Source organism: Globicephala melas, chromosome 8 (assembly GCF_963455315.2).
Source record: "Globicephala melas chromosome 8, mGloMel1.2, whole genome shotgun sequence".
Taxonomy (NCBI): domain Eukaryota; kingdom Metazoa; phylum Chordata; class Mammalia; order Artiodactyla; family Delphinidae; genus Globicephala; species Globicephala melas.
In genome coordinates, this window is record NC_083321.1 from 8,890,857 (window position 1) to 8,914,936 (window position 24,080).

The following is a 24,080-nucleotide window of genomic DNA, read 5'->3' on the forward strand; positions in this document are numbered from 1 at the left end:
GGCCGCGCGTGGGGCCATGGGCTGCTGCCAAGGCAAGGACTTTCAGACTTCGGGTGAGCAGGCCAAGGAGGCCGGGTCACAGGAAGTTCAGGAAGGTGGGACCGGAGACACACAAGGGTGCCCAGGGAGCCGGGAGTGCGGGATGGACCACCCGGAGGTTGGACTGGGGAGGATAGAGCTCAGCGGCCTCGCATCCTCGCAGGCAAAGAAGGGATCGATGCAGACTCGGCGGAAAACCGGAATCTCAGGTCGCACGAAAGGCTTCTGATCACTGTGCTGTGGCGGCGGCTCTCCCTGTTCAGCCGTCGGGGCTCCTCGCGGTCAAACAAGAGGCAATCAGTCCAAAATCCAAAGCAGGCGTGTACGTTCCAGGAGTGCAACCGGGAGGGGATCCAGGAGGAGCCGGAGAAGGGGTGACCCCAGCCCTGTTCTCAGTCCGCCCCAGCCTCCCTCCAGAGAATAAAGTTTCTAACTTGTACCTGCCTGAGAGCTTGTGCCTCCAAGGCTCGCTTTGCGCACACAGGGCGCGGGCACCACCAGGGCTGCGGGCTCTTTAAGGCTCCTCCCCCGAGGCTGGCCCATTCCCTTGGGCCCCAGGCTCCCGTTCCTTGGGGGCGGGGCCACGGTTGCGGCCTAGCCAATGGGAGAGCGGAGTTGCATTAGCGTTTGGGTGGAGGGGCGCGTCTCTCGGGTCGCCGGGCTTGAAAAGGCGTGGCACCGCCCGCTCGTCACCGGGGGTGGGGTTACGTGTGGGTGACGTGGCGGCTTCTAGTCTTTGGTCGGGTTTCGGCGGCTTCGGTTCCCGGGGTGAAGGCGGTGACGACCCGGGAGATTGTGGCAGTGGCGGCGGCGGCGCCAGGCGGCAGAGAGGAGGTAGGACACGCTCTAAGAGGGGTCTGACCGCAGTGTCTGCTCTGGGCAGCTCTTTCCGGGGACGGCGCGGGCTGGGGGGAAGGGAACCAGAGGCAAGCGGGCAAGTCCTGCCGGCACGGCTCGAAGTGAGCGAATACGTCGCCGTCCAATCAGGAAAGCCCCTGTTGAGAAAGACGTCGGCCTTAGCTAATTAGTGGTTGCAGTCCTCCAGACGGTGGGATTTAGGCGAGGCGAGGGTGGTACTTCCTGCTTCAAATAAACACCTAGAGATTTCCCCCCTCCGCCCACCGAAGTGTGTCCCTCTCAGGAGGTCCGTCACCGTTTCTCCCTGACGAGTCGGAGGAACCCGTGGATACGAGAGGGCCCACTTAGGGCCTAGGGCAGTTGCACGGGCCGGACTGGAGCTTCGGAGCCACAGGACCTGGCTCTGGCCCTGCCTCTCCTTCAGGGCCCCGGCCCGCGCTCTGGCCGCCAGAACCAAGTTGGAAGAAGAGTCTGAGGAGCCGGACGGCTTGGGCCAGAGAAGAAGCGGGGTCCTGCCCGCTGCGGGTCGGCCCCAGGATCTGCGGGTGGCTTCGGGCGCGAAAGTCCGTGCCAAGTGCAAAGGGGCCCCGAGGATCTGCTGGTTGGGGGGGATTTGTGGGGAAGGAGGCTGCCTGGGGAATGACACTCTCCCCTCCACCACAGTCCAAGGTTATGCGTCTCAATGATCCCGCGGAAACGCTACGGGTCTAAGAACACGGATCAGGGTGTCTACCTGGGTCTCTCAAAGACACAGGTCCTGTCCCCTGCAACTGCTGGCACTAGCAGCAGCGACATCGCCCCTCTGCCCCCCCCAGTGGCCCTGGTCCCTCCCCTTCCCGACACCATGTCCTGCCGGGATCGGACCCAGGAGTTCCTGTCTGCCTGCAAGTCCCTGCAGAGCCGTCAGGTAAGGACCTGGAGTGGGAAAGGCAAGAGTGACTCATACTCAGACCTGGGAGACGCGGTGCTCCAGCACCGTTGGTTGAAGTAATTCTTGGGGGAGCCCGATGGAGAACTGGTCCAGCTTGGAGAGGGTGGTAGGTTCTACCAAGCAACAGAGAAGAGGTGGGCTAGCTAATCCAGAGGTAAGGATCGAGGCTTTTTTTTTTTTTTTTAAATCAGGAATTCCCTGAGCGTAGGGTTGCTATTCTGGAAGGAATATCTCAGCGCAAGAGGTGGCTGCAAGTATATTTGGTTTGGATGAAGAACAGGTTCTCGAAAGAGCTTTTAGCTCAGAGACAAGCACTTTGAATTCTAGTTCCAGTATAATTTTACCACTTTTGCTCTGTGACAACACAGAAGTTAATCTAGTTGGATCTCAGGTTTTGTATCTGTAAAATGAAGGAAGGTTTCTAAATAAGTAGTTTTAATCAAAACCACTTTGGAGTGCTTTTTTAAAAATTAGATTTGTCTTGGTCCAGACTTTCTGAATCCAAGTGGAACCTGAATAAATGTAATTTAAAATATTTTTACTGGTCAGCTCTTGTTAGTTTCTCTTCTGTATGACCTCCAAGAGTTTTACATGTATCCTCGCTGACTCCCGGATTGGAGGAATAGAATGGTAATACTAGTAACCATTTATTTAGTGCTTAGAATGGACCTGGTATTTGGCTAAAATAATTTACAACCCTTAGGTTTTTTAATCTTAGCAAGAACAAGAGATGTGTGGATTGTCTTCATTTTACAGAAGAGGAAGTAGAGATTCAGAATGGTTTAAGCAACTTGCCCCAAGCCCCCTATGTAGTAAGAGGTGGCACCTAGATCTGAACCCAGGTCTACCTGTATGGACCGTCTGGTGGAGGATGCCACTAGTGTTAGAGGGTGAGTTTAGTAGACACCTGAGGAACAGTGAAAGCTGGAAATGGGGAGGGAAAACTAAAGTTTTACCTCTTGACGTTGCTTTTCAGAATGGAATCCAGACAAACAAGCCAACTCTGCGTGCTGTCCGGCAGCGCAGTGAATTCACCCTCATGGCCAAGTGAGTTGACAGAAGTTATGTGGTGGGATGACCAGTGTCTGAGGAGAGGTAGCCTTGCCTGTGGTGACCTTGGCCGTAAGGACTGGGATTGGTTGTGCTGGTGCTAATGTGGGAAAGGCCCTCTCCTTCCCTTCCCGCAGTGTTCCCATTAATGCTCGTTTGCAGGCGCATTGGGAAAGACCTCAGCAACACATTTGCCAAGCTGGAGAAGCTGACAATCTGTGAGTGTTCTCGGGGCCTTTCAGAACTGGGGCAGTGAACCCGGGAGGGCGGAGGAACCATACTCCCTGAGCCTGGTCTTCAGCCTCACCTGTCGTGACTTCTTGTTTGTCTCTGCAGTGGCAAAGCGCAAGTCCCTCTTTGATGATAAAGCAGTGGAAATTGAGGAGCTAACTTATATTATCAAACAGGTGAGCGACTAGCGATCGGGAGAGCCCAGCATTTCAATTGGATCACTTCCATCATTTTTCTTGCTCTAGGGTCCCAGAGAAAAGTTTCTAGAGCCAGCCCTAAACATCCCGCTCATCCAGTGTGTCAGTGATCTTCTACTGTGTACAAAGCACCGTGCTGGGCACTTGCCACACAAACATTACGAGGCAAGATACCTGCCTTCAAGGGCTTATTGTCTAGAAGAGGTATCCAGCCTCATAAACTCACACTTACAATGAATAGGAGGCAAGTGGTACAGAAAAGATCTTATGAAAAGATGAATGAGATAGTCTGGGGACACTGGGAAAGATTTTATTGAGGATGTGACATCTGAGCTGGTTTCAAGGCTTGTGGAGAAGCAGTGGAAGAACGTGCCAGACAGGGGAAACAGTGTGTGCAGAAGCATGTCTTATAAAAGGGAAAGTTCAAGTTTTTGCTCAGCTATCACCTGCTCAGGGAGGCCTACTGTCACTATGCTGTTTACTACCCCAGCAACCAACTCTGATCTCGCTTATCTTGCTCTATTTTTTTTTTTATAGCACTTGTTACATTTTAATGGTCTCTATAGTTAACTTATGTTTATTGTTTGTTTTCTCCCACTTAAGTCATCTTCCTCAAAAAAAGAAAAAAAAAGTGCTAATGCCATAAGAGTAGAGATTTTTCTTTCTGTTTGTTCATGGATGTATCCCAAATGCCTGTAGCAGTGTCTGGCATGTATTAGGTACTCAGTATTTGTTGATTGAATTGAGTGATTGGCAGCAAATGAGACTGAAAAGGTAGACTGGTAGCTGTCTGTGAAGATCCTCATGGGGGCTTGCTAAGTAGTGTGGAATCACTCTGAAGTGTGTGGGCTGCAAAGACGATTAGAACGTGGATTCCAATTCTGTCTGCAAGACCCTAGTATAGCAGTTCTAACAGTGTTATTTGTTCCTTTCCCGGAACAATGTAATAAGAATAAAATGAGAAATTGAATGACCATGGGGGAAAAAGGAACACCCTGGAGCATGAACGGTCAGGGAGGCTAGGGAGGAGGCTTGTGCAGTTGTCCAGTATGAAGATGATTATGGCAGAGGCCAAAGGGCAGATACATTCAGGAGATGCTGTGCTGAGTAGAAAAGAGAGGGTTCCGTTAATTACTGGGGCATTATCGCATAGGCATTTAAGAACCGCTGACTGGATTTAGACAGACTTCAAATCCCAGGCTCACCAATCATGGTGTGACCTTGCGTAAGCTACCTAACTACCCTGAGCTTCAGTTCCCTTATAAGTAAAAAGGGGATAATAACAGTACCCACGTCACAGGGTTGTTACAAGGATTTATTAGTTTATTTTTTCAATCACTCACATTATTGAGTGACTTTGGCTGCCTGGTTCTGGGGATTGAGCAGTGAACAAGACAAATGCGGTCCCTGACCTTGGCAACTTCCTTGCGGAATGGGTGAACTAGACGCTATACAAGCAAACAGAAAAGACAGTTTCAGGTAGCGGCACATCCTATTAAAGAAATGAGGTGAGTGAGTTCCTCAGGGTAGGGGCCTACTTTACATGGGGTGATAGAGGATGGTTTGGCTGAGGAAGGGACATAGAGACCTGAATGGTAAGGAGAAAGTTGGTCATCCAGAGATCTGACGGGGGCACATTCCAGAAAATGGGAATAGCAAAGGGAAAGGCCCCGAGGCCTGGGCAGCCTTGTTGTGAAAGGCTGTGAAACAGGCCAGTGTGGCTGCAGCACAGCCAGTGAGAAGGAGGCCTGTGGGGGGGTGAGGTCAGAGGAGTGAGTGGGGCGCGACCACATAGCCGTGTAAGCTAGGTGAGGAATTTGGATCGTGTACTAAATTTAGTGGGAAACTCTTGGAAGATTTTGAAGCAGGGGAATGACATGCACTATTTTTGGTTTAGAAGGTCACTCTGGTGGTTGTGTGGAAAGTGGATTGTAGGGGGCAAATTCTAAAAGGAAGATCACTTAGGAGGCTCTGGGCAATTTTTAGAGAGAGGACAGTTTGGACTAGGGTAGCTTTGTTAGAGAAGGAGATGAGTGGACACATTCAGAGTATATGTTGGAATCAGCTGGGTTCTTTGTGGGTTCCGTGTGGATTAAGGGAAGAGAGAGGAATTGAGGATGATTTCTTAAGGTTTTCGTCTGAGCACCTGGTGAGCGGTGGTACCATTTACCAAAGTGGCAAAGAAGGAAGGGGGAATAACTGGGGGGGAAATTAAGAGTTGTTTTCTATGTTAAGTTAAGAGAAAGTCATAAGCTGCTTAGCAGGTTGCATGGCGCACAGTAATCAAACCCGAGACTGCTGTTCTGTTCACAAAGTGCTGAGTATGTAGTAAACGCTCAATGCAGGTTATGGTTGTGCTGTGGCATATAGGTTGGGTTAAGGAGATGTCAGTATGTGACTTAGAAGCTTCTAGCTTGGGCAACTAAGTGGGGAGTAGTGCCATTTTCTAAGTTCCAGGGGGAGGAGATTTTATGGGGGAAAAACCTGGAATGCAGTTTTGGACACATGGCTGTGAGCAGGCTCCATTAACTCTGAAGGGACAGAGCAGTCAGCAGCAGAAATCGTCCAGGGGTCTCGAGAGAATCTTTGGGGCTAGGATACTAATTGGAGGAATACTAACTGGGGGTACTATTGGAGGGACTGTAGAAGTTGCCTGATCTAGTTTTTTGGGTTTTTTTTTTTTAACTTTTATTTATTTATTTACATTTTGGCTGCGTTGGGTCTTTGTTGCTGCCCGCGGGCTTTCTCTAGTTGCGGCGAGCGGGGGCTACTCTTCGTTGCAGCGCATGGGCTTCTCATTGCAGTGGCTTCTCTTGTTGTAGAGCACGGGCTCTAGGAGCGCGGGCTTCAGTAGTTGTGGCTCGTGGGCTCAGTAATTGTGGCTCGCAGGCTCTAGAGCGCAGGCTCAGTAGTTGCGGCACACGGGCTTAGTTGCTCCGCGGCATGTGGGTTCTTCCGGACCAGGGCTCAAACCTCATCCCCTGCATTGGCAGGTGGATTCTTAACCAGTGTGCCGCCAGGGAAGCCCCTAATCTAGTTTTTTTCTTAGCCTGTATCTTGAGCTCACTACTTTTGACCTCTTCCCTCTCCCCCTCCTCTTCTTCCTCTGGTCTTTCCCTGGACTTCGCTGTCCTGGGGTGGCAAGCTTTCTCTGCCACTCCCAGCCGCCTCCTTCATCTCCCTTGTCTCACGAGGCCCTTGGCAGGCAGGATTGGGAAGCAGATAATCCATTGGCCTGGTGTAGAAAGCCTGGCTGTGCTACTAATTCATCGTGTATAACGTTAGACAAGTCGCATCTTTCACTCTTTTGCAATAGTAATTTTTAAAAGGAATTCTGTATATAAAAACCATTTCGTTGATGCTTCTGGGAAGCCATGGTGCCTTTGACTCTTCCTGTCTCCTGAGTACAGCACAGATGCTTTGTTGCTCAGCATGCTCTGGGTCTGAGATTTTGGCCTTTTGAAGGGTTCTATGGCCATGAGCATGGCCTCACAGTGGGGGTAGGACAGCAGGGTGGAGGGAGTAAACACCTCAGGTCTTTATGAATGGACGGGGCCATATTTCACCTCTTTCTGGCTCTACCCCGCAGGCACTGAGCCTGAGCAAAGTACAGAGCTTGGACTATCCCAGCAGGCCCTTCTGGTCTGTCCGAGGTACCATCACCCCTGCTAGTAATGTCCACCCTGCCGTCCCTGCCAGAGATGTCCATGTGGGAGAGATGCTGGCTGAGGACCCCATGGTTGATACTCAGTTTTTCTGTTGGCTCTTTCACCAGGACATCAACAGCCTTAACAAACAAATCGCCCAGCTTCAAGATTTCGTGAGAGCCAAGGGCAGCCAGAGCGGCCGGCACCTGCAAACCCATTCCAACACCATCGTGGTCTCCCTGCAGGTGGGACCCGGGGGAGGGAGAGGCAGAAGGGAGGAAGGCGTCTTCTCTGGCTGACCCTCTCTCCTTTTCTTTCAGTCAAAACTGGCCTCCATGTCCAATGACTTCAAATCAGTTTTAGAAGTGAGGACAGAGGTGAGAAGAATCTGTGTAGGAGGGATAGGAATCAGGGGTGAGGGCCCCAGAGGGAAGTGGGAAGGGGACAAGTGGAAGGGCAAGGGCAACAGGGTCACGGGCACCAGGAGGAATCTCTTTAACGTGCCCGCTTTCCAGCGGCCTCAGGACCTTTGCATTTCTTCCCCAACCTTAGAACCTGAAGCAGCAGAGGAGCCGGCGGGAGCAGTTCTCCCGGGCACCCGTGTCAGCCCTGCCCCTTGCCCCCAACCACCTAGGTAAGTCACAGGCAATACAGGGAGCCCTGAGGGATAAGGCTTAGTTACTCCAGTTCTGGTATCTTCCAAAGGCAGGGGTTGGGTAGGAGAATGGAGGGCCAAGGAGGTTGCTAGGCTTTGTCTCTTAGAGGTCAGACCTGATTGCTGGGATTTATGATCCACACCTAGTCTCCAGCATTCTCAGTGTTGGGGGTGAATTCAATCATGTTCAGAAGAATGACAGTTTCTAATTTTTTTTGCACTTACTCGTTGTATTCCCATTCTGTCATTTAATTTTCACAACCACCTTTTGAGAAAGCAACTATTGTTATCCCCCATTTTACAGGTGAGGAAACTGAGGCTCAGAGAGGTTAAATGACTTGTCCAGGGTCACAAGGCTAGTAAGTGCCAGAGCTGGGATTCAAATCCAGAGCATGTGGGCTTTGAACCTTTTAACCACTAAGAAGTGCCATGTCTTCTTTCTTCCCCCAGGGGGCGGTGCTGTGGTTTTGGGGGCGGAGTCTCGAGCCTCTGGGGACGTGGCCATTGACATGATGGACTCTAGGACCAGCCAGCAGCTGCAGCTCATTGATGAGCAGGTATCCACGCTCTGAGCTTGGGAGGAGTTGCTCCTCTGTTTTCCTCTGTGGTCACAAGCAAGTGTTTGGAATGTGCCATGGGTGGAATGGCAAAGTGGAGGGTCCTAAAGAGGCAGGCCCTCCCCTGCAGAAGCTCCCAGTGCTCATGTATGCTGTCTCTCCTCTGAAGGATTCCTACATCCAGAGCCGGGCAGACACCATGCAGAATATTGAGTCCACAATTGTTGAGCTGGGCTCCATCTTCCAGCAGTTGGCACACATGGTTAAGGAACAGGAAGAAACCATTCAGAGGTGAGATTCTTTCTCTCCTTAACTTCAAAAACAGGAGCCTTCTCTTCCCTGTGGATTGGCATGCTAAAGGTCCCCAGGGACAGCTTGATGCCCTTTGGAAGAGAAGAGTGAATCCTGTCCACCCACAGGGTCAAGTTCACCTGCCTCCATCCACTCAACAAGTGTTAATTGAGCACCTGTTCCTTGTCAAGCACTGTCCTAGGTGCTGGGGGTACGGTGATCAACAGCACAGTTAAGTCTATTTTGTGGAGCTTACTTTGTAGTATGGAATTTAATAGTGTGGGTGAGGATAGCTGTTAAAAAGAATTGAGAAGAAATTTTCAGGTACTGATAAGGGCTATACTGAGAATTAAAGTAGGATGAGGTGTTCAGAAAGTGATGGAGGAGGTATATCAGATTGGGTGGCAGGGAAGGCTGCTCTGAAGACTTGATATTTAAGCAGAGACATGAACTACAAGAAGGATCCAACCATGCAAAGAAGAGGGATCCAACCATGCAAAGGAGAGGGTAAGAGTTGTCTAGGCAGTGTGGACAGCTGGAGCAAAGGCCCTACGATGGGACAGTCTTGCTGTATTAAAGAATCAAGGGACTTCCTTGGTGGCACAGTGGTTAAGAATCCGCCTGCCAGTGCAGGGGACATGGGTTCGATCCCTGGTCCAGGAAGATCCCACAGGCCACGGAGCAACTAAGCATGTGCACCACAACTACTGAGCCTGCGCTCTAGAGCCGCGAGCCACAACTACTGAGCCCACGTGCCACAGCTACTGAAGCCTGCGCGCCTAAAGCCCAAGCTCCACAACAAGGGAAACCACTGCAATGAGAGTCCTGCGCACTGCAATGAAGAATAGCCCCCGCTCGATGCAACTAGAGAAAGCCCGCGTGCAGCAAGGAAGACCCAACGCAACCAAATAAATTATTTTTTTTTAAATTAAAAGAAAAAAGAATCAAGAAGGCCAGTGTAGCTGGAAAGCAATGAACAGGAAGAGAGAGGTACAAGATAAGACTGGAGGGAGGTAGGCAGAGCCCACGCACGGGAAGGCCTCTCTGCTCTCCTGGTGCCCCCTGCTACTGCACGAGGCATTTTATCTGCTCCTCTTTGGCACTTAGCGTTCATTCAGTCAGTTATGGAGATACAGTCGAGGATGAAAGAGACAAAGAACCCTCCCCTTGGGGAATATACATTGTAGTAGGGGAGACAGATAAGTTAAAATACACAAAATAAGTAAATGGTCCAGTATATATTTTTGCCCAGTGATAAATCCATAAATAAAAGTAGAGTAGGGTAAACTAATCAGGAGTTCTAGGTTTGGAGGAACAAGTTGTAATTTTAAATAGGATGGTTGTTAAGAGAGGCCCTATTAAGAAGATGGCGTCTATCCAAGAAGGGGGAAGGTAAGGGAGTTTGCCGTGTGGATATATGGAGAAGAGTACCAGGCAGAGGGAAGAACCAGTGTAAAGGCCTTCAGGCAAGAATATGTCTGATGAGTTAAAGGACAGCAAAGAAGCCACTGCATCTGGGGACGGGTGAGAAGGAGAGTAGTACCAGGTGAGGTTAGAGGGGAAATGGGAGACCAGATCATGTGGGGCCTTTTAAAGCCAGTGTGAGGATTTAGCATTTACTCTGAGTGACATGGGGAGCCACTGCAGGGTTTTGATGAACGGTTGTACTATCTGACTTCTGTTTTATTTATTTATTTTTTGGGCCGCACTGCGTAGCTTGTGGGATCTTAGTTCCTTGACCAGGGATTGAACCAAGCCACCGCAGTGAAAGCGCCAAGTCCTAACCACTGAACCGCTAGGGGATTCCCTCTGACTTCTATTTTAAAAGAATCATTTGGTTGCTGTAGTCAGAACGGATTGTAAGGACCTAGGATAGAAGCAGGGAGATGGATGCAGAGGCCTTTTCAGTAATCTAGGCAAGAGGTGATGGTTGCTGGGACCAAGGTTGTATGAGTAGTAGTTGCACTCTGGATGTATTTTGGAGGTAGAACCAATAGGATCAATTGCTTGATGAACTGAATGCAGGGCATGAGAGAAAAAGAGGAGTTTATGATAACTCCAGGCTTTTGATGTGAGCAATCAAAGGGATTCATGCTCTTCACTTGAAATAGGGCTGGTTACTCAGGGTAGAGTAGATTTGGGGCAAAATAAGTTGTGTTGGACACGTCCAACGAGGTGGACAGTTGTTTGTTTGTTAGACATCTGGGTGGAGATAGTGAACAGGCCTATAGATATAAGGAGTTGAGGAGACAGGTCTGGGCCAAGAGTGGGCAGCATTGGACTTTGAAACTAGGCCAAGTGAGTTCTAAGAAAGAGGAGGATCAAGCACTGAGTCCCAGGGCTATTTCTGGACTCAATTCTTAGTTCTGAGGGAGGGCACTGAACAGGAGCACAGTTTGTGAGGTAGGAAGAAAAATAAATGAATGTGGTGTCCTAGGAGCCAGGAGAAGAAAATGATTCAGGGAAAGAATAATCAGCTGTGACAAATTTTGCTTATAGGCCAAGCAAGATGAGAGCTGAGAATTTAATTGGAGTATTTAGTTCATTAATAGTTAATAATTTTTGCTAAGGTTGGATTTAGGCCTACCATTTTACTATTTTTTTTTCCTGTTTTTCCCTTCTGTTTTTTGTTCCTCTCTTCCTTCTTTCCTGTCTTTTGAACAGTTGAAAAAAAAATTTTAATTCCATTTAAATTTGTCTGTTGGTATTTTAGCTATATGTAATTGCTTTTTTTTTTATCCAGTGGTTGCTCTAGGGATTACAGTATGCATCATTAACTTTTCACAGTCAGCTTCATATAAAATGTGAGAAGTTTGCAACCCTCTCCTCCATCTTTTATGTTATAGTTGTCATATTTGTTGCATCTACATACTTTATAAACTCCATAATATAATAGTATAATTTTTATCTTACAGAAATAAAGAGGAAAAAATAGTCTTTTATACTTACTCATATATTTACTGTTTCCAGTGCTCTTCATTTCTTCCCGAATATCCAGTTTCCATCACTTCCCTTTAACCTGGAGAATTTTCCTTAGTACTTTTTGTAGTGCAGTTCTGCTGATGACAAATACTTTTACTTTTCTTTTTTTTTTATAAATTTATTTATTCACTTATTTAATTTTTGGCTGCATTGGGTCTTCACTGCTGCACACAGGTTTTCTCTAGTTGCTGAGAGCAGGGGCTACTCTTTGTTGCAGTGCACGGGCTTCTCATTGCAGTGGCTTCTCTTGTTGTGGAGCACAGGCTCTAGGCATGCGGGCTTCAGTAGTTGTTGCACATGGGCTTCATAAGTTGTGGCTCGCAGGCTCTAGAGCGCAGGCTCAGTAGTTGTGGTGCATGGGCTTAGTTGCTCTGCAGCGTGTGGGATCTTCCTGGACCAGGGCTCAAACCCATGTGCCCTGCATTGGCAGGTGGATTCTTTACCACTGTGCCACCTGGGAAGCCCACTTTTACTTTTCTTTTTTTTAAAATAAGTTTATTTATTTATTTTTGGCTGTGGTGGGTCTTCATTGCTGCGCGGGCTTTCTCTAGTTGCAGCGAGCAGGGGTTGCTCTTCGCTGTGGTGTACCAGCTTCTCACTGTGGTGGCTTCTGTTGTTGCAGAGCATGGACTCTAGGTACGTGGGCTTCAGTAGTTGTGGCTCATGGACTCTAGAGTGCAGGCTCAGTAGTTGTGGCGCACAGGCTTAGTTGCTCTGCAGCGTGTGGGATCTTCTTGGACCAGGGCTCAAACCCATGTCCCCTGTGTTGGCAGGTGGATTCTTAACCACTGTGCCACCAGGGGAGTCCCTGGCTGCTTTTTAATACTTTTTTTTCTTATATTTGGATTTTCACAGTTGATGGTTTATGTACTTAGATGTGGTTTTCTTTGAATTTATTTATTTATTTATTTACTTATTTGGGGCTGTGTTGGGTCTTCGTTGCTGTGTGCAGGCTTTCTCTAGTTGTGGTGAGTGCAGGCTACTCTTCATTGCGGTGCGCAGGCTTCTCATTGTCGTGGCTTCTCTTGTTGTGCAGCAGGGGCTCTATGAGCACAGGCTTTAGTAGTTGTGGCTTGCGGGCTGTAGAGCCCAGGCTCAGTAGTCGTGGCACACGGGCTTAGTTGCTCTGCGGAATGTAGGATCTTCCCGGACCAGGGCTCAAACCCGTGTCCCCTGCTTGACAGGCGTATTCTTAACCACTGCGCCACCAGGGAAGCCCCTTCTTTGAATTTATGCTGCTTGGGGTTCTCTGAGCTGCTTGAATCTGTAAATTTATGTCTTTCATGAAGTTTAGGGAATATTTGACCATTATTTCTTCAAGATTTTTTTCTGCCTCTTTTTCTTTCTGTTTTCTTCTTCTAGAAATACATATATATAATCAACTATAGGAATTCCCTGGTGGTCCACTGGTTAGGACTCAGCACGTTCACTGCCAAGGGCCTGGGTTTGATCTCTTGTTGGAGAACTAAAATCCCGCAAGCCATGTGGCACAGCCAAAAAAAAATCAATTATAACTGTATATTTATTTTGTTGAGATGTATGTATATCTCAACAAATTACATCTCATTAGGAGGCATTTAATGTCAGATTGACCCTATATTATCTAGAACAAGTTTGATCACTTGATTAAGGTGGTAACAGATAATCTCTCCTTTCATTTATTTATTTATTTTATTATTATTATTTTTAAATCTCTCCCTTTTTTTTTTTTTTACGGTACGCGGGCCTCTCACTGTTGTGCCCTCTCCCGTTGCGGAGCACAGGCTCCGGACGCGCAGGCTCAGCGGCCATGGCTCACGGGCCCAGCCGCTCTGCGGCATGTGGGATCTTCCTGGACCAGGGCACGAACCCATGTTCCCTGCATCGGCAGGCGGACTCTCAACCACTGCGCCACCAGGGAAGCCGTAATCTCTCCTTTTAAAAGTACATTTTCTTCTTTGCAGTCAGCAAGTGATTTATGGGATACCCTGTTCCCAAAAAACCTTTAACCTAATGTTTCTAGTAGCCAGTTATGATGCTTGTCTGGTCTGAATTAATTAATCTAATTTGGGTGTGTTTTTTCTGTAAAGAAGAGCTTTCCTTTATTAACTGCATGAGCTGAAGTTCATCTTAATCAGACTGGATAAATCTTAATTATTTTCCTGTATTTCCAGAGTAAATAGTTACGGAGTAGGTGCCATAGTAGTGACCAAGGAGGTTTTTTGTTTTGTTTTAATTCTTCCTTGTTTTTGATTATCATTACGGGCTTAAGGTTTTTATTTATGTTTTATATTACAATTAGTTAGGATAATGATTATTTTCATAGTTCAGATTGTTCCCAGTTTGTCCAGTGGAAGACAAGAGGTTTTTGTTTTGTTTTTTTAAAGAATGGGAGAAAATAAAAGTATGTTTGTATTCTTTTTTTTAAAAATAAATTTATTTATTTTATTTATTTTTGGCTGCATTGGGTCTTCGTTGCTGTGCACGGGCTTTCTTTAGTTGCAGTGAGCGGAGGCTACTCTTCGTTGTGGTGTGCAGGCTTCTCATTGTGGTGGCTTCTCGTTGCGGAGCATGGGCTCTAGGCGCATGGGCTTCAGTAGTTGTGATACGCGGCTCAGTAGCTGTGGCTCACAGGCTGTAGAGCGCCGGCTCAGTAGTTGTGGCGCATGGGCTTAGTTGTTCCACGGCACGTGGAATCTTCCCAGACCAGGGATTGAACCCGTGTCCCCGGCATTGGCAGGCAGATTCTCAACCACTGTGCCACCAGGGAAGCCCCATGTGTTTGTATTCTAATGGGAATGATCCAGCAGAGAAATAAAAATTGATAATATAGCAGGCAGGGGGAAGAATCTTAAAGTTATGTCCTTGAGATGGTGACAGGAAGTGGGATCCAGTAGATAAGTATAGGACTTGGCTTTGAGACGAGCTGGAGAGAGCTGGGAAAGCAGATGCTGGTGGGAGGGACCAAGATAGCTGAACTCATGGCACTGTGTAAATGCCTGGGACTCAACACCTAGTAGTTGAATAAGTAAACAAACATCCTTTTAACCATTGGTTGCCAAACCTGGATGTTCATAGGAACCCCCTATAGAGCTTATAAAAAATGAAGATCTTGCCAACCAATGGCTGGCAGCCACTGCACAAGGCAGAGCCTGGCAACTAACCAGACCAGGAGCCAGCCACGCCTACTGGGCCACCTACGCCTAGTCAGTCCCACCACAGCAGAAGGGCCCACACAATATGGGGCAGCCCTAGAGCATATAGCTGTGGTGACCAGAGGGAAATGAACTGCTGGGATGCATAGAACATCTCCTACGAAAGGCCGTTTCTCTAAGGTCAGGAAACATAACGAACCTACCAGGTACATAAAAATAAAAACAGCAAATTGGGCAAAATGAAGCAACAGAGGAGCATGTTCCAATCAAAGGAACAAGTTAAGACCCCAGAAGAGAAACTAAGTGAAGTGGAGATAGGCAAACTACCTGATAAAGAGTTCAAGGTAATGATCATAAAGATGATCAAGGAACTTGGGAGAAGAATGGATGAACATAGTGAGAAGCTTAACAGAGAGTTAGAAGATGTAAAGAAGAACCAAACGGATGAATATAACTGAAATGAAAAATACACTAGAAAGAATCAACAGTAGATTAAATGATACAGAGGAATGGATCAGTGAGTTGGAAGATTAGAGTAGTGGAAAGCACTGAAACTGAAAAAAAAAAAGTTAACAGTTTAACAGACCTCTGGGACGTCTAGTGTACTAACATCTGCATTATAAGGGTCCCAGAGGGGAAGGGAGAAAGAGACAGGGAACGTATCGGGAGACATAACATTATAGCTGAAAACTTCCCTGACCTGGGAAAGAAAACAGACATCCAGGTCCGGGACACCTAGAGAGTCCCGAACAGCATCAACCTGAAGAGGACCACACAAAGACACACTGTAATTAAAACAGCAAAAATTAAAGACAGGGAGTATTAAAAGCAGCAAGGAAAAATTAAGTTATGTACAAGAGAACTCCCATAAGGCTATCAGTTGACTCTTCCAGCAGAAACTCTGCAGTCCAGAAGGGAGTGACATGATATATTTAAAGTGATGAAAAGGAAAAACCTACGGCAAGAACACCCTACCTGCCAAGGTTTTCATTCAGCTTTGATGAGGGAATCAAAAATTTTACAGAAAAGCAGAAGCTAAAAGAGTTCAGCACCACCAAACCAGCTTTAGAAGGAATGTTAAAGGGACTTCCCTAAGTAAAAAAGAAAAGGCCACAACTAGAAACATGAAAATTACAAAAGGAAAAAGCTCGTTGGTAAAATTAAATATACAGTAAAAGTAGTAAATTTAACCATTTACAAAACTAGTAGGAAAATTAAAAGACAAAGAGTAGGGCTTCCCCGGTGGCGCAGTGGTTGAGAGTCCGCCTGCCAATGCAGGGGACACGGGTTCGTGCCCCGGACTGGGAGGATCCCACATGCCGCGGAGCAGCTGGGCCCATGAGCCATGGCCGCTGGGCCTGCGCATCCAGGGCCTGTGCTCCGCAATGGGAGGGGCCGCAGCAGTGAGAGGCCTGTGTACCACCAAAAAAAAAAAAAAAAAAAAAAAGTAAAATCACCCATATCTACAATAAGTAAGTGAGGGGTACACAAAACAAAAAGTTGTAAAATATGATGTCAAAAACTAACTGTGGGGGAGGGGAGTAAAAATACATTTGAACTTAAGAGATCAGCAACTTAAAATAACCACATATATATATTTATAGATTGCTATATATAAACCTCGTGGTAACCATAAACCAAAAATCTGTAATAGATATATAAAAAAGAGAAAAGAATTCAAACGTAACACCAAAGATAGTCATCACATCATAAGGGAAGAGAACAAAAGAAGAAAGGAACAAAAAGAACTACAAAAACAACCCCCAAAAAACTAATGAAATGGCAATAAGTACATGCCTATCAATAATTACTTTAAATGTAAATGGACTAAGTGCCCCAATCAAAAGACATAGAGTGCCTGAATGGATACAAAAACAAGACCCATATATATGCTGCCTATATATGACTCACTTAAGATCTAAAGACGGACACACAGACTGAAAGTGAGGGGATGGAAAAAGGTATTCCATGCAAATGGAAATCAAAAGAAAGCTGGGTAGCAATACTTATATCATACAAAACAGACTTTAAAACAAAGACTGTAACAAGAAACAAACAAGGACATTACATAATGATGAAGGGATCAATTCAATAAGAAGATATAACAATTGTAAACATACATGCACCCAGACATAGGAGCACCTGAATATATAAAGCCAATATTAACAGGCATAAAGGAAGAAATTGACACTAACACAATAATAGTAGGGAACCTTAATATCTCACTTATATTAATGGACACATCAGACAAGAAGTCAATAAGGAAACACTGGCCTTAAGTGACACATTAGACCAAATGGGTTTATATAGAGAACATTCCTCCAAAAGCAGCAGAATACAAATTCTTTTCAAGTGCATATGGAACATTCTCCAGGATATATTTATTACATGCTAGGCCACAAACCAAGTGTTAGTAAATTTAAGAAAACTGAAATCATATCAAACATCTTTTCCAACCACAATGCTATGAGAGTAGAAATCAAATACAAGAAGAAAACTGCAAAAAAAACTAACAAGTGGAGGCTGAACAATATGCTGCTAAACAACCAGTGGATCACTGAAGAAATGAAAGAAGAAATAAAAATTATCTGGACACAAAATGAAAACAATAATCCAAAATCTGTGGGATGCAGCAACAGCAGTCCTAAGAGGGAAGTTTATAGCAATAGAAGCCTGCCTCAGGAAATAAAAATCTCAAACAACCTACCCTTACACCTAAAGGAACTAGAAAACGAAGAACAAACAAACCCAGAGTTAGTAGAGGAAAGAAGTAATAAAGAGTAGGGCAGAAATAAATGAAATAGAGACTAAAAAAAATAGAAAAGATCAATGAAAGTAAGAAGAGATAAACAAGGTTGATAAACCTTTAGCCAAACTTATCAAGAAGAAAAGAGGGAAGGGCCTAAGGCAATAAAATCAGAAAAAGGAGAAGTTACAACTGATACTACAGAAATACAAAGGATCAAAAGAGATTCCTGTGAAAACTATATGCCAATAAAATGGACAACCCAGAAGCAGAGAACAAATTCCTAGAAACGTATAATCTCCCAAGATGAATTAGGAAGAAATAGAAAATATGAACAGACCAATTACCGGTAATGAATCAGTAATTTTAAAAAACTTCCAACAAAAGTCCAAGACCAGATTGCTTCACAGGTGAATTCTACCAAATGTTTCGAGAAGAGTTAACACCTATTCTCAAACTATTCCAAAAAACTGCAGAGGAAGGAGTGATCCTAAACTCATTGTACGAAGCCAGCATCACCCTGATACCAAACCAAAGATATCACAAAAAATAAAATTACAGGCCAATATCACTGATGAACATAGATACAAAAATCCTCAACAAAGTATTAGCAGATTGAATCCACCAATACATTAAAAATACACACCATGATCAACTGGGAGCTTATTCCAGGGATGCAAGGATGTTTCAATCCACAAATCAGTGTGATATACCACATTAACAAATTGAAGAATAAAAATTATAGATCATTTCAAATAGGTGCATATAAAACTTCTGACAAAATTCAACATCCATTTATGATAAGAACTCTTCACAAAGTGGGCAGAACATTCCTCAACATAATAAAGGCCATATATGATAAGCCCACAGCTAACATCATACTCAGCAGTGGAAAGCTGAAAGCATATCCTCGAGATCAGGAACAAGGACACCCACTCTCACCACTTTTATTCAGCATAGTATTGGAAGTTGTATCCACAGCAATCAGAAGAAAAAGGAATCCAGATTGTAAAGGAATAAGTAAAACTGTCACTGTTTGCAAACGACATGATACATAGAAAACCCGGAAGATGCCACCAAAAAGCTACTAGAGCTCATCAATAAATTCAGTAAAGTTGCGAGATACAAAATTAATACACAGAAATCTGTTGAATTTCTATACACCAACAACAAACTATCAGAAAGAGAAATTAAGGAAACTCATTTACAATCGCATCAAAAAGAAAAGGAATAAATCTAAGGCAGTAAAAGACCTGTACTTGGAAAACTATAAAACACTGATGAAAGAAATTGAAGAGGACACAAACAGATGGAACAATATTCCATGTTCTTGGATTGGAAGAATTAATATTATTAAAATGACCATACTACCCAAGGCAATCTACAGATTCAGTGCAATCCCTATCAAAAACTAATGGCATGTAGTCTTTTTTTTTTATTTTATTTTTTTATACAGCATGTTCTTATTAGTCATCAGTTTTATACACATCAGTGTACACATGTCAATCCCAATCTCCCAATTCATCACACCATGCCTCCACCCACCCACCGTTTTGCCCCCCTTGGTGTCCATAGGTTTGTTCTCTACATCTGTCTCAATTTCTGCCCTGCAAACTGGTTCGTCTGTACCATTTTTCTAGGTTCCACATACACACGTTAATATACAATATTTGTTTTTCTCTTTGTGACTTCACTCTGTATGACAGTCTCTAGATCCATCCACGTCTCAACAAAAGACCCAATTTCGTTCCTTTTTATGGCTGAGTAATATTCCATTGTATATATGTACCACATCTTTATCCGTTCGTCTGTCGGTGGGCATTTAGGTTGCTTCCATGACCTGGCTATTGTAAATAGTGCTGCAATGAACATTGGGGTGCATGTGTCTTTTTGAATTATGGTTTTCTCTGGGTATAGGCCCAGTAGTGGGATTGCTGGATCATATGGTAATTCTAATTTTAGTTTTTTAATGAACCTCCATACTGTTCTCCATAGTGGCTGTATCAATTTACATTCCCACCAACAGTGCAAGAGGGTTCCCTTTACTCCACACCCTCTCCAGCATTTGTTGTTTGTAGATATTCTGATGATGCCCATTCTAACTGTTGTGAGGTGATACCTCATTGTAGTTTTGATTTGCATTTCTCTAATAATTAGTGATGTTGAGCAGCTTTTCATGTGCTTCTTGGCCATCTGTATGTCTTCTTTGGAGAAATGTCTATTTAGGTTTTCTGCCCATTTTTTGATTGGGTTGTTTGTTTTTTTAATGTTGAGCTGCATGAGCTGTTTATACATTTTGGAGATTAATCCTTTGTCCATTGATTCGTTTGCAAATATTTTCTCCCATTCTGAGTGTTCTCTTTTCGTCTTGTTTATGGTTTCCTTTGCTGTGCAAAAGCTTTGAAATTTCATTAGGTCCCATTTGTTTATTTTTGTTTTTATTTCCATTACTCTAGGAGGTGGATCAAAAAAGACCTTGCTGTGATTTATATCAAAGAGTGTTCTTCCTATGTTTTCCTCTAAGAGTTTTATAGTGTCCGGTTTTACATTTAGGTCTCTAATCCATTTTGAGTTTATTTTTGTGTATGGTGTTAGGGAGTGTTCTAATTTCATTCTTTTATATGTAGCTGTCCAGTTTTCCCAGCACCACTTATTGAAGAGATTGTCTTTCCTCCATTTTATATCTGTGCTTCCTTTGTCATAGATTAGTTGACCATAGGTGCATGGGTTTATCTCTGAGCTTTCTGTCTTGTGCCATTGATCTGTGTTTCTGTTTTTGTGTCAGTACCATATTGTCTTGATTACTGTAGCTTTGTAGTATAGTCTGAAGTCAGGGAGTCTGATTCCTCCAGCTCCGTTTTTTTTCCCTCAAGACTGCTTTGGCTATTCGGGGTCTTTTGTGTCTCCATACAAATTTTAAGATTTTTTGTTCTAGTTCCATAAAAAGTGCCATTGGTAATTTGATAGGGATTGCACTGAATCTGTAGGTTGCTTTGGGTAGTATAGTCATTTTCACAATATTGATTCTTCCAATCCAAGAACATGGTATTATCTCTCGATCTGTTGGTATCATCTTTAATTTCTTTCATCAGTGTCTTATAGTTTTCTGTCTACAGGTCTTTTGTCTCCGTAGGTAGGTTTATTCCTAGGTATTTTATTCTTTTTGTTGCAATGGTAAATGGGAGTGTTTCCTTAATTTCTGTTTCAGATTTTTCATCATTAGTGTATAGGAATGCAAGAGATTTCTGTGCATTAATTTCGTATCCTGAAACTTTACTAAATTCATTGATTAGCTCTAGTAGTATTCTGGTGGTATCTTTAGGATTCTCTATGTATAGTATCATGTCATCTGCAAACAGTGACAGTTTCTACTTCTTTTCCAATTTGTATTCCTTTTATTTCTTTTTCTTCTCTGATTGCCATGGCTAGGACTTCCAAAACTGTTGAATAATAGTGGTGAGAGTGGACATCCTTGTCTTGTTCCTGATCTTAGAGGAAATGCTTTCAGTTTTTCACCATTGAGAATGATGTTTGCTGTGGGTTTGTTGTATATAGCCTTTATTATGTTGAGGTAGGTTCCCTCTATGCCCACTTTCTGGAGAGTTTTTATCATCAATGGGTGTTGAATTTTGTCAGAAGCTTTTTCTGCATCTATTGAGATGATCATATGGTTTTTCTCCTTCAGTTTGTTAATATGGTGTATCACATTGATTGATTTGCGTGTATTGAAGAATCCTTGCATCCCTGGGATAAACCCCACTTGATCATGGTGTATGATCCTTTTAATGTGTTGTTGGATTCTGTTTGCTAGTATTTTGTTGAGGATTTTTGCATCTATGTTCATCAGTGTTATTGGTCTGTAATTTTCTTTTTTTGTAGTATCTTTGTCTGGTTTTGGTATCAGGGTGATGGTGGCCTCATAGAATGAGTTTGGGAGTGTTCCTTCCTCTGCAGTTTTTTGGATGAGTTTGAGAAGGATGGGTTTTAGCTCTTCTCTAAATGTTTGATAGAATTCACCTGTGAAGTAATGGCATTTAGTCTTTTGTGGAGACACAAAAGACTTGCAATATCCAAAACAATTTTGAGAAAGAAGAACAGAGCTTGAGTTGTCATGCTCCCTGTCTTCAGACTGTACCAAAGCTACAGTAATCAAAACACTATGGTACTGAAACAGAAACAGACGCATCAATGAAACAGAATAGAAAGCCCAGAAATAAACCCACGCACTTATGGTCAATTAATCTATGACACAGGAAGCATCAATATACAGTGGGGAAGAGACAGTCTCTTCAGTAAGTGGTGCTGGGAAAACCAGACAGTTACATGTAAAAGAATGAAATTGGAGCATTTTCCCGCACCATATACAAAAGTAAACTCAAAGTGTGGGAATTCCCTGGCAGTCCAGTGGTTAGGACTCTGCGCCTCCACTGCCGGGGGCCTGGGTCAGGGAACTAAGATCCCACAAGCCACACGGTGCATCAAAAAAAACAAAAAGTAAACTCAAAGTGGATTAAAGACCCTAAATGTGAGACCAGAAACCATAAAATTCCTAGAAGAAAACACAGGCAGAACACTCTTTGACATAAATCATAGCAATATTTTTTGCATCCATCTCCTAAAGCAAAGGAAACAAAACCAAAAATAAACAAATGGGACCAAATCAAGGTTTTGCACAGCAAAGGAAACCATCGACAAAACAAAAAGATAGCTTACCAAAATAGAAGATATTTGCAAATGATATGACTGATGGGTTAATTTACAAAATGTATAAACAGCTCATACAACTCAACATCAAAAAATTCGATCAAAAAATGAGTAGAGGGACTTCCCTGGAGGTCCAGTGGTTAAGACTCTGTGCTCCCAATTCAGGAGGCACAGGTTTGATCCCTGGTCAGGGAACCGGGATCCTGTAAGCCGAACAGCACGGCCAAAAAAAAAAAAAAGGCAGAAGACCTGAATAGACATTTTTCCAATGAAGACATACAGATGGCCAACAGGCACATGAAAAGATGCTCAACATTGTTAATCATTAGAGACATGCAAGTCAAAACCACAATAAGATAGCATCTCACACCTGTCATACTGGCTATCATCAAAAAGACCACAAATAACAAATGGTGGTAAGGATATGGAGAAAAGGGAACCCTTGTGCACTGTTGGTGGGAGTGTAAATTGGTGCAGCCACTGTGGGAAACAGTATGGAGTTTCCTCAAAAAAGTAAAAATATTAGAACGACCGTATGGTCCAGCAGTTCCACTCCACTCCTGGGTATATATCCAAAGAAAATGGAAAACACTAATTTGAAAAGGTACATTCACCCCAGTGTTCACAGCACCACTATTTAGAATAGCCAAGATATGGAAACATCCTAGGTGTCCATCAACAGGTGAATGGATAAGGAAGAGGTAGTATATGTATACAATGGAATACTGCTCAGCCATAAAAAGAATGAACTCTTGCCATTTGCAGCAACTCTTGCAACAATGAATAGGCTTCGAGTGTATTATGCTTAGTGAAATAAATCAAAGACAAATAGTGTATAATATCACTTATGTGGAATCTAAAAAATAAGACAAACTACTGAATATGACAAAAAAGAGACAGACTCAGATATAAAGAACAAACTAGTGGTTACCAGTGGGGAGAGTGAAGGGGGAGGGGCAACATGCGGGTGGGGGATTAAGAGGTACAGACTACTGTGTATAAAACAAGCTACCAGGATACATTGTAGAGTTCAGACAATATAGCCAATAGTTTATAACTAATTGGAGTATAACTTTTAAAAATTGTGAATCACTGTTGTACATCTAAAACATATTGTAAATCAACAATACGTCAATTAAAAAAAATGGAAAGAAAAAAATGAATGAATGTAACAAAACAGAAACAAATTCACAGATATAGAGAACAAACTAGTGGTTACTGATGGGGAGAGGGAAGGGAGAGGGGCAAGATAGGGGAGGGGTTTAAGAGATAAAAACTGTATATAAAATAAGCTACAAGAATGTAAATATTCTACAGCACAGGGAATATAGCCAACATTTTATAATAACTTTAAATGGAGTATAATATGTAAAAATTTTGAGGGTTTCCCTGGTGGCGCAGTGGCTGAGCGTCCGCCTACCGATGCAGGGGACACAGGTTCGTGCCCCGGTCCGGGAGGATCCCACATGCCGCGGAGTGGCTGGGCCCGTGAGCCATGGCCGCTGAGCCTGTGTGTCCGGAGCCTGTGCTCCGCAACGGGAGAGGCCACAACAGTGAGAGGCCCACGTACTGCAAAAAAAACCACAAAAAAACAAACAAAAAATTTTGAGTCACCATGTTCTATACCTGAAATTACTATAGTATCTTAAATCAGCTATACCTAATTTAAAAATATATTTTCTCCTGGAAAAAAAAAAAATGAAAGTTCCTGGCAGTCTACTGCACTCACATCTGTGGAATCAGAATCTCCAAGTATGAGGCCAGGAACCTGGTTTTTTTACCTTGCCCAGTTCTTCAGACTACTTCCATGTTCTCAGTTCGGTAAGAAGAAAGGCCATTAGTGGAGAGAATCAAGGAGAGGAGGTGTGGGAGCTCTGAGGGATCCGCAGGTTCACACACTGCCGCCCACTTGCTCTGATGCCTTCGGGCAATGTCCAGGCCTGGATGTTCTTTATTCCCCACAGCACCTAGCAAGCAGAGTGCTTGTACTCCTGGTTGTTGATCAAGTGAAACTGCGTGAACACCTGCATTTGTATAAAGCAGGGTTCCCAACACCAG

The 24,080-nt window shown here is 44.2% G+C and overlaps 2 protein-coding genes across 3 annotated transcripts in view; both read left to right on the top strand.

Annotated features, from left to right (window-relative positions):
- Window positions 1-16: 16 nt before the first annotated feature.
- TEX54 (testis expressed 54) lies at window positions 17-448 on the top strand. The gene is made up of 2 exons (XM_060303592.1): window positions 17-95; window positions 203-448. The coding sequence occupies exons 1-2, from the start codon at window positions 17-19 to the stop codon at window positions 415-417; spliced, it is 294 nt and encodes a 97-aa protein (XP_060159575.1). The 3' UTR covers window positions 418-448.
- A 284-nt stretch (window positions 449-732) lies between these two features.
- The window catches only part of STX5 (syntaxin 5), a 28,486-nt gene continuing 5,138 nt past the window's right edge, over window positions 733-24,080 (top strand). Inside the window, exons 1-10 of one of the 2 annotated variants that reach the window (XM_030833855.2) lie at window positions 733-873; window positions 1,561-1,804; window positions 2,805-2,875; window positions 3,041-3,096; window positions 3,215-3,285; window positions 7,082-7,198; window positions 7,274-7,330; window positions 7,506-7,587; window positions 8,059-8,165; window positions 8,335-8,456. In XM_030833855.2, coding sequence (XP_030689715.1) covers window positions 1,580-1,804; window positions 2,805-2,875; window positions 3,041-3,096; window positions 3,215-3,285; window positions 7,082-7,198; window positions 7,274-7,330; window positions 7,506-7,587; window positions 8,059-8,165; window positions 8,335-8,456 — 908 coding nt within the window. In that variant the 5' untranslated portion in view covers window positions 733-873; window positions 1,561-1,579. The remainder of the gene's footprint in view (window positions 874-1,560; window positions 1,805-2,804; window positions 2,876-3,040; window positions 3,097-3,214; window positions 3,286-7,081; window positions 7,199-7,273; window positions 7,331-7,505; window positions 7,588-8,058; window positions 8,166-8,334; window positions 8,457-24,080) is intronic. The other variant, XM_060303064.1, reaches the window with a different exon arrangement.

Coding starts and splice junctions, on each gene's coding strand:
- TEX54 (XM_060303592.1), top strand. CDS start 17: ATGGGCTGCTGCCAAGGCAAGGACTTTCAGACTTCGGGTGAGCAGGCC. Junction 96..202: donor GTCACAGGAAGTTCAGGAAG/GTGGGACCGGAG, acceptor GCATCCTCGCAG/GCAAAGAAGGGATCGATGCA.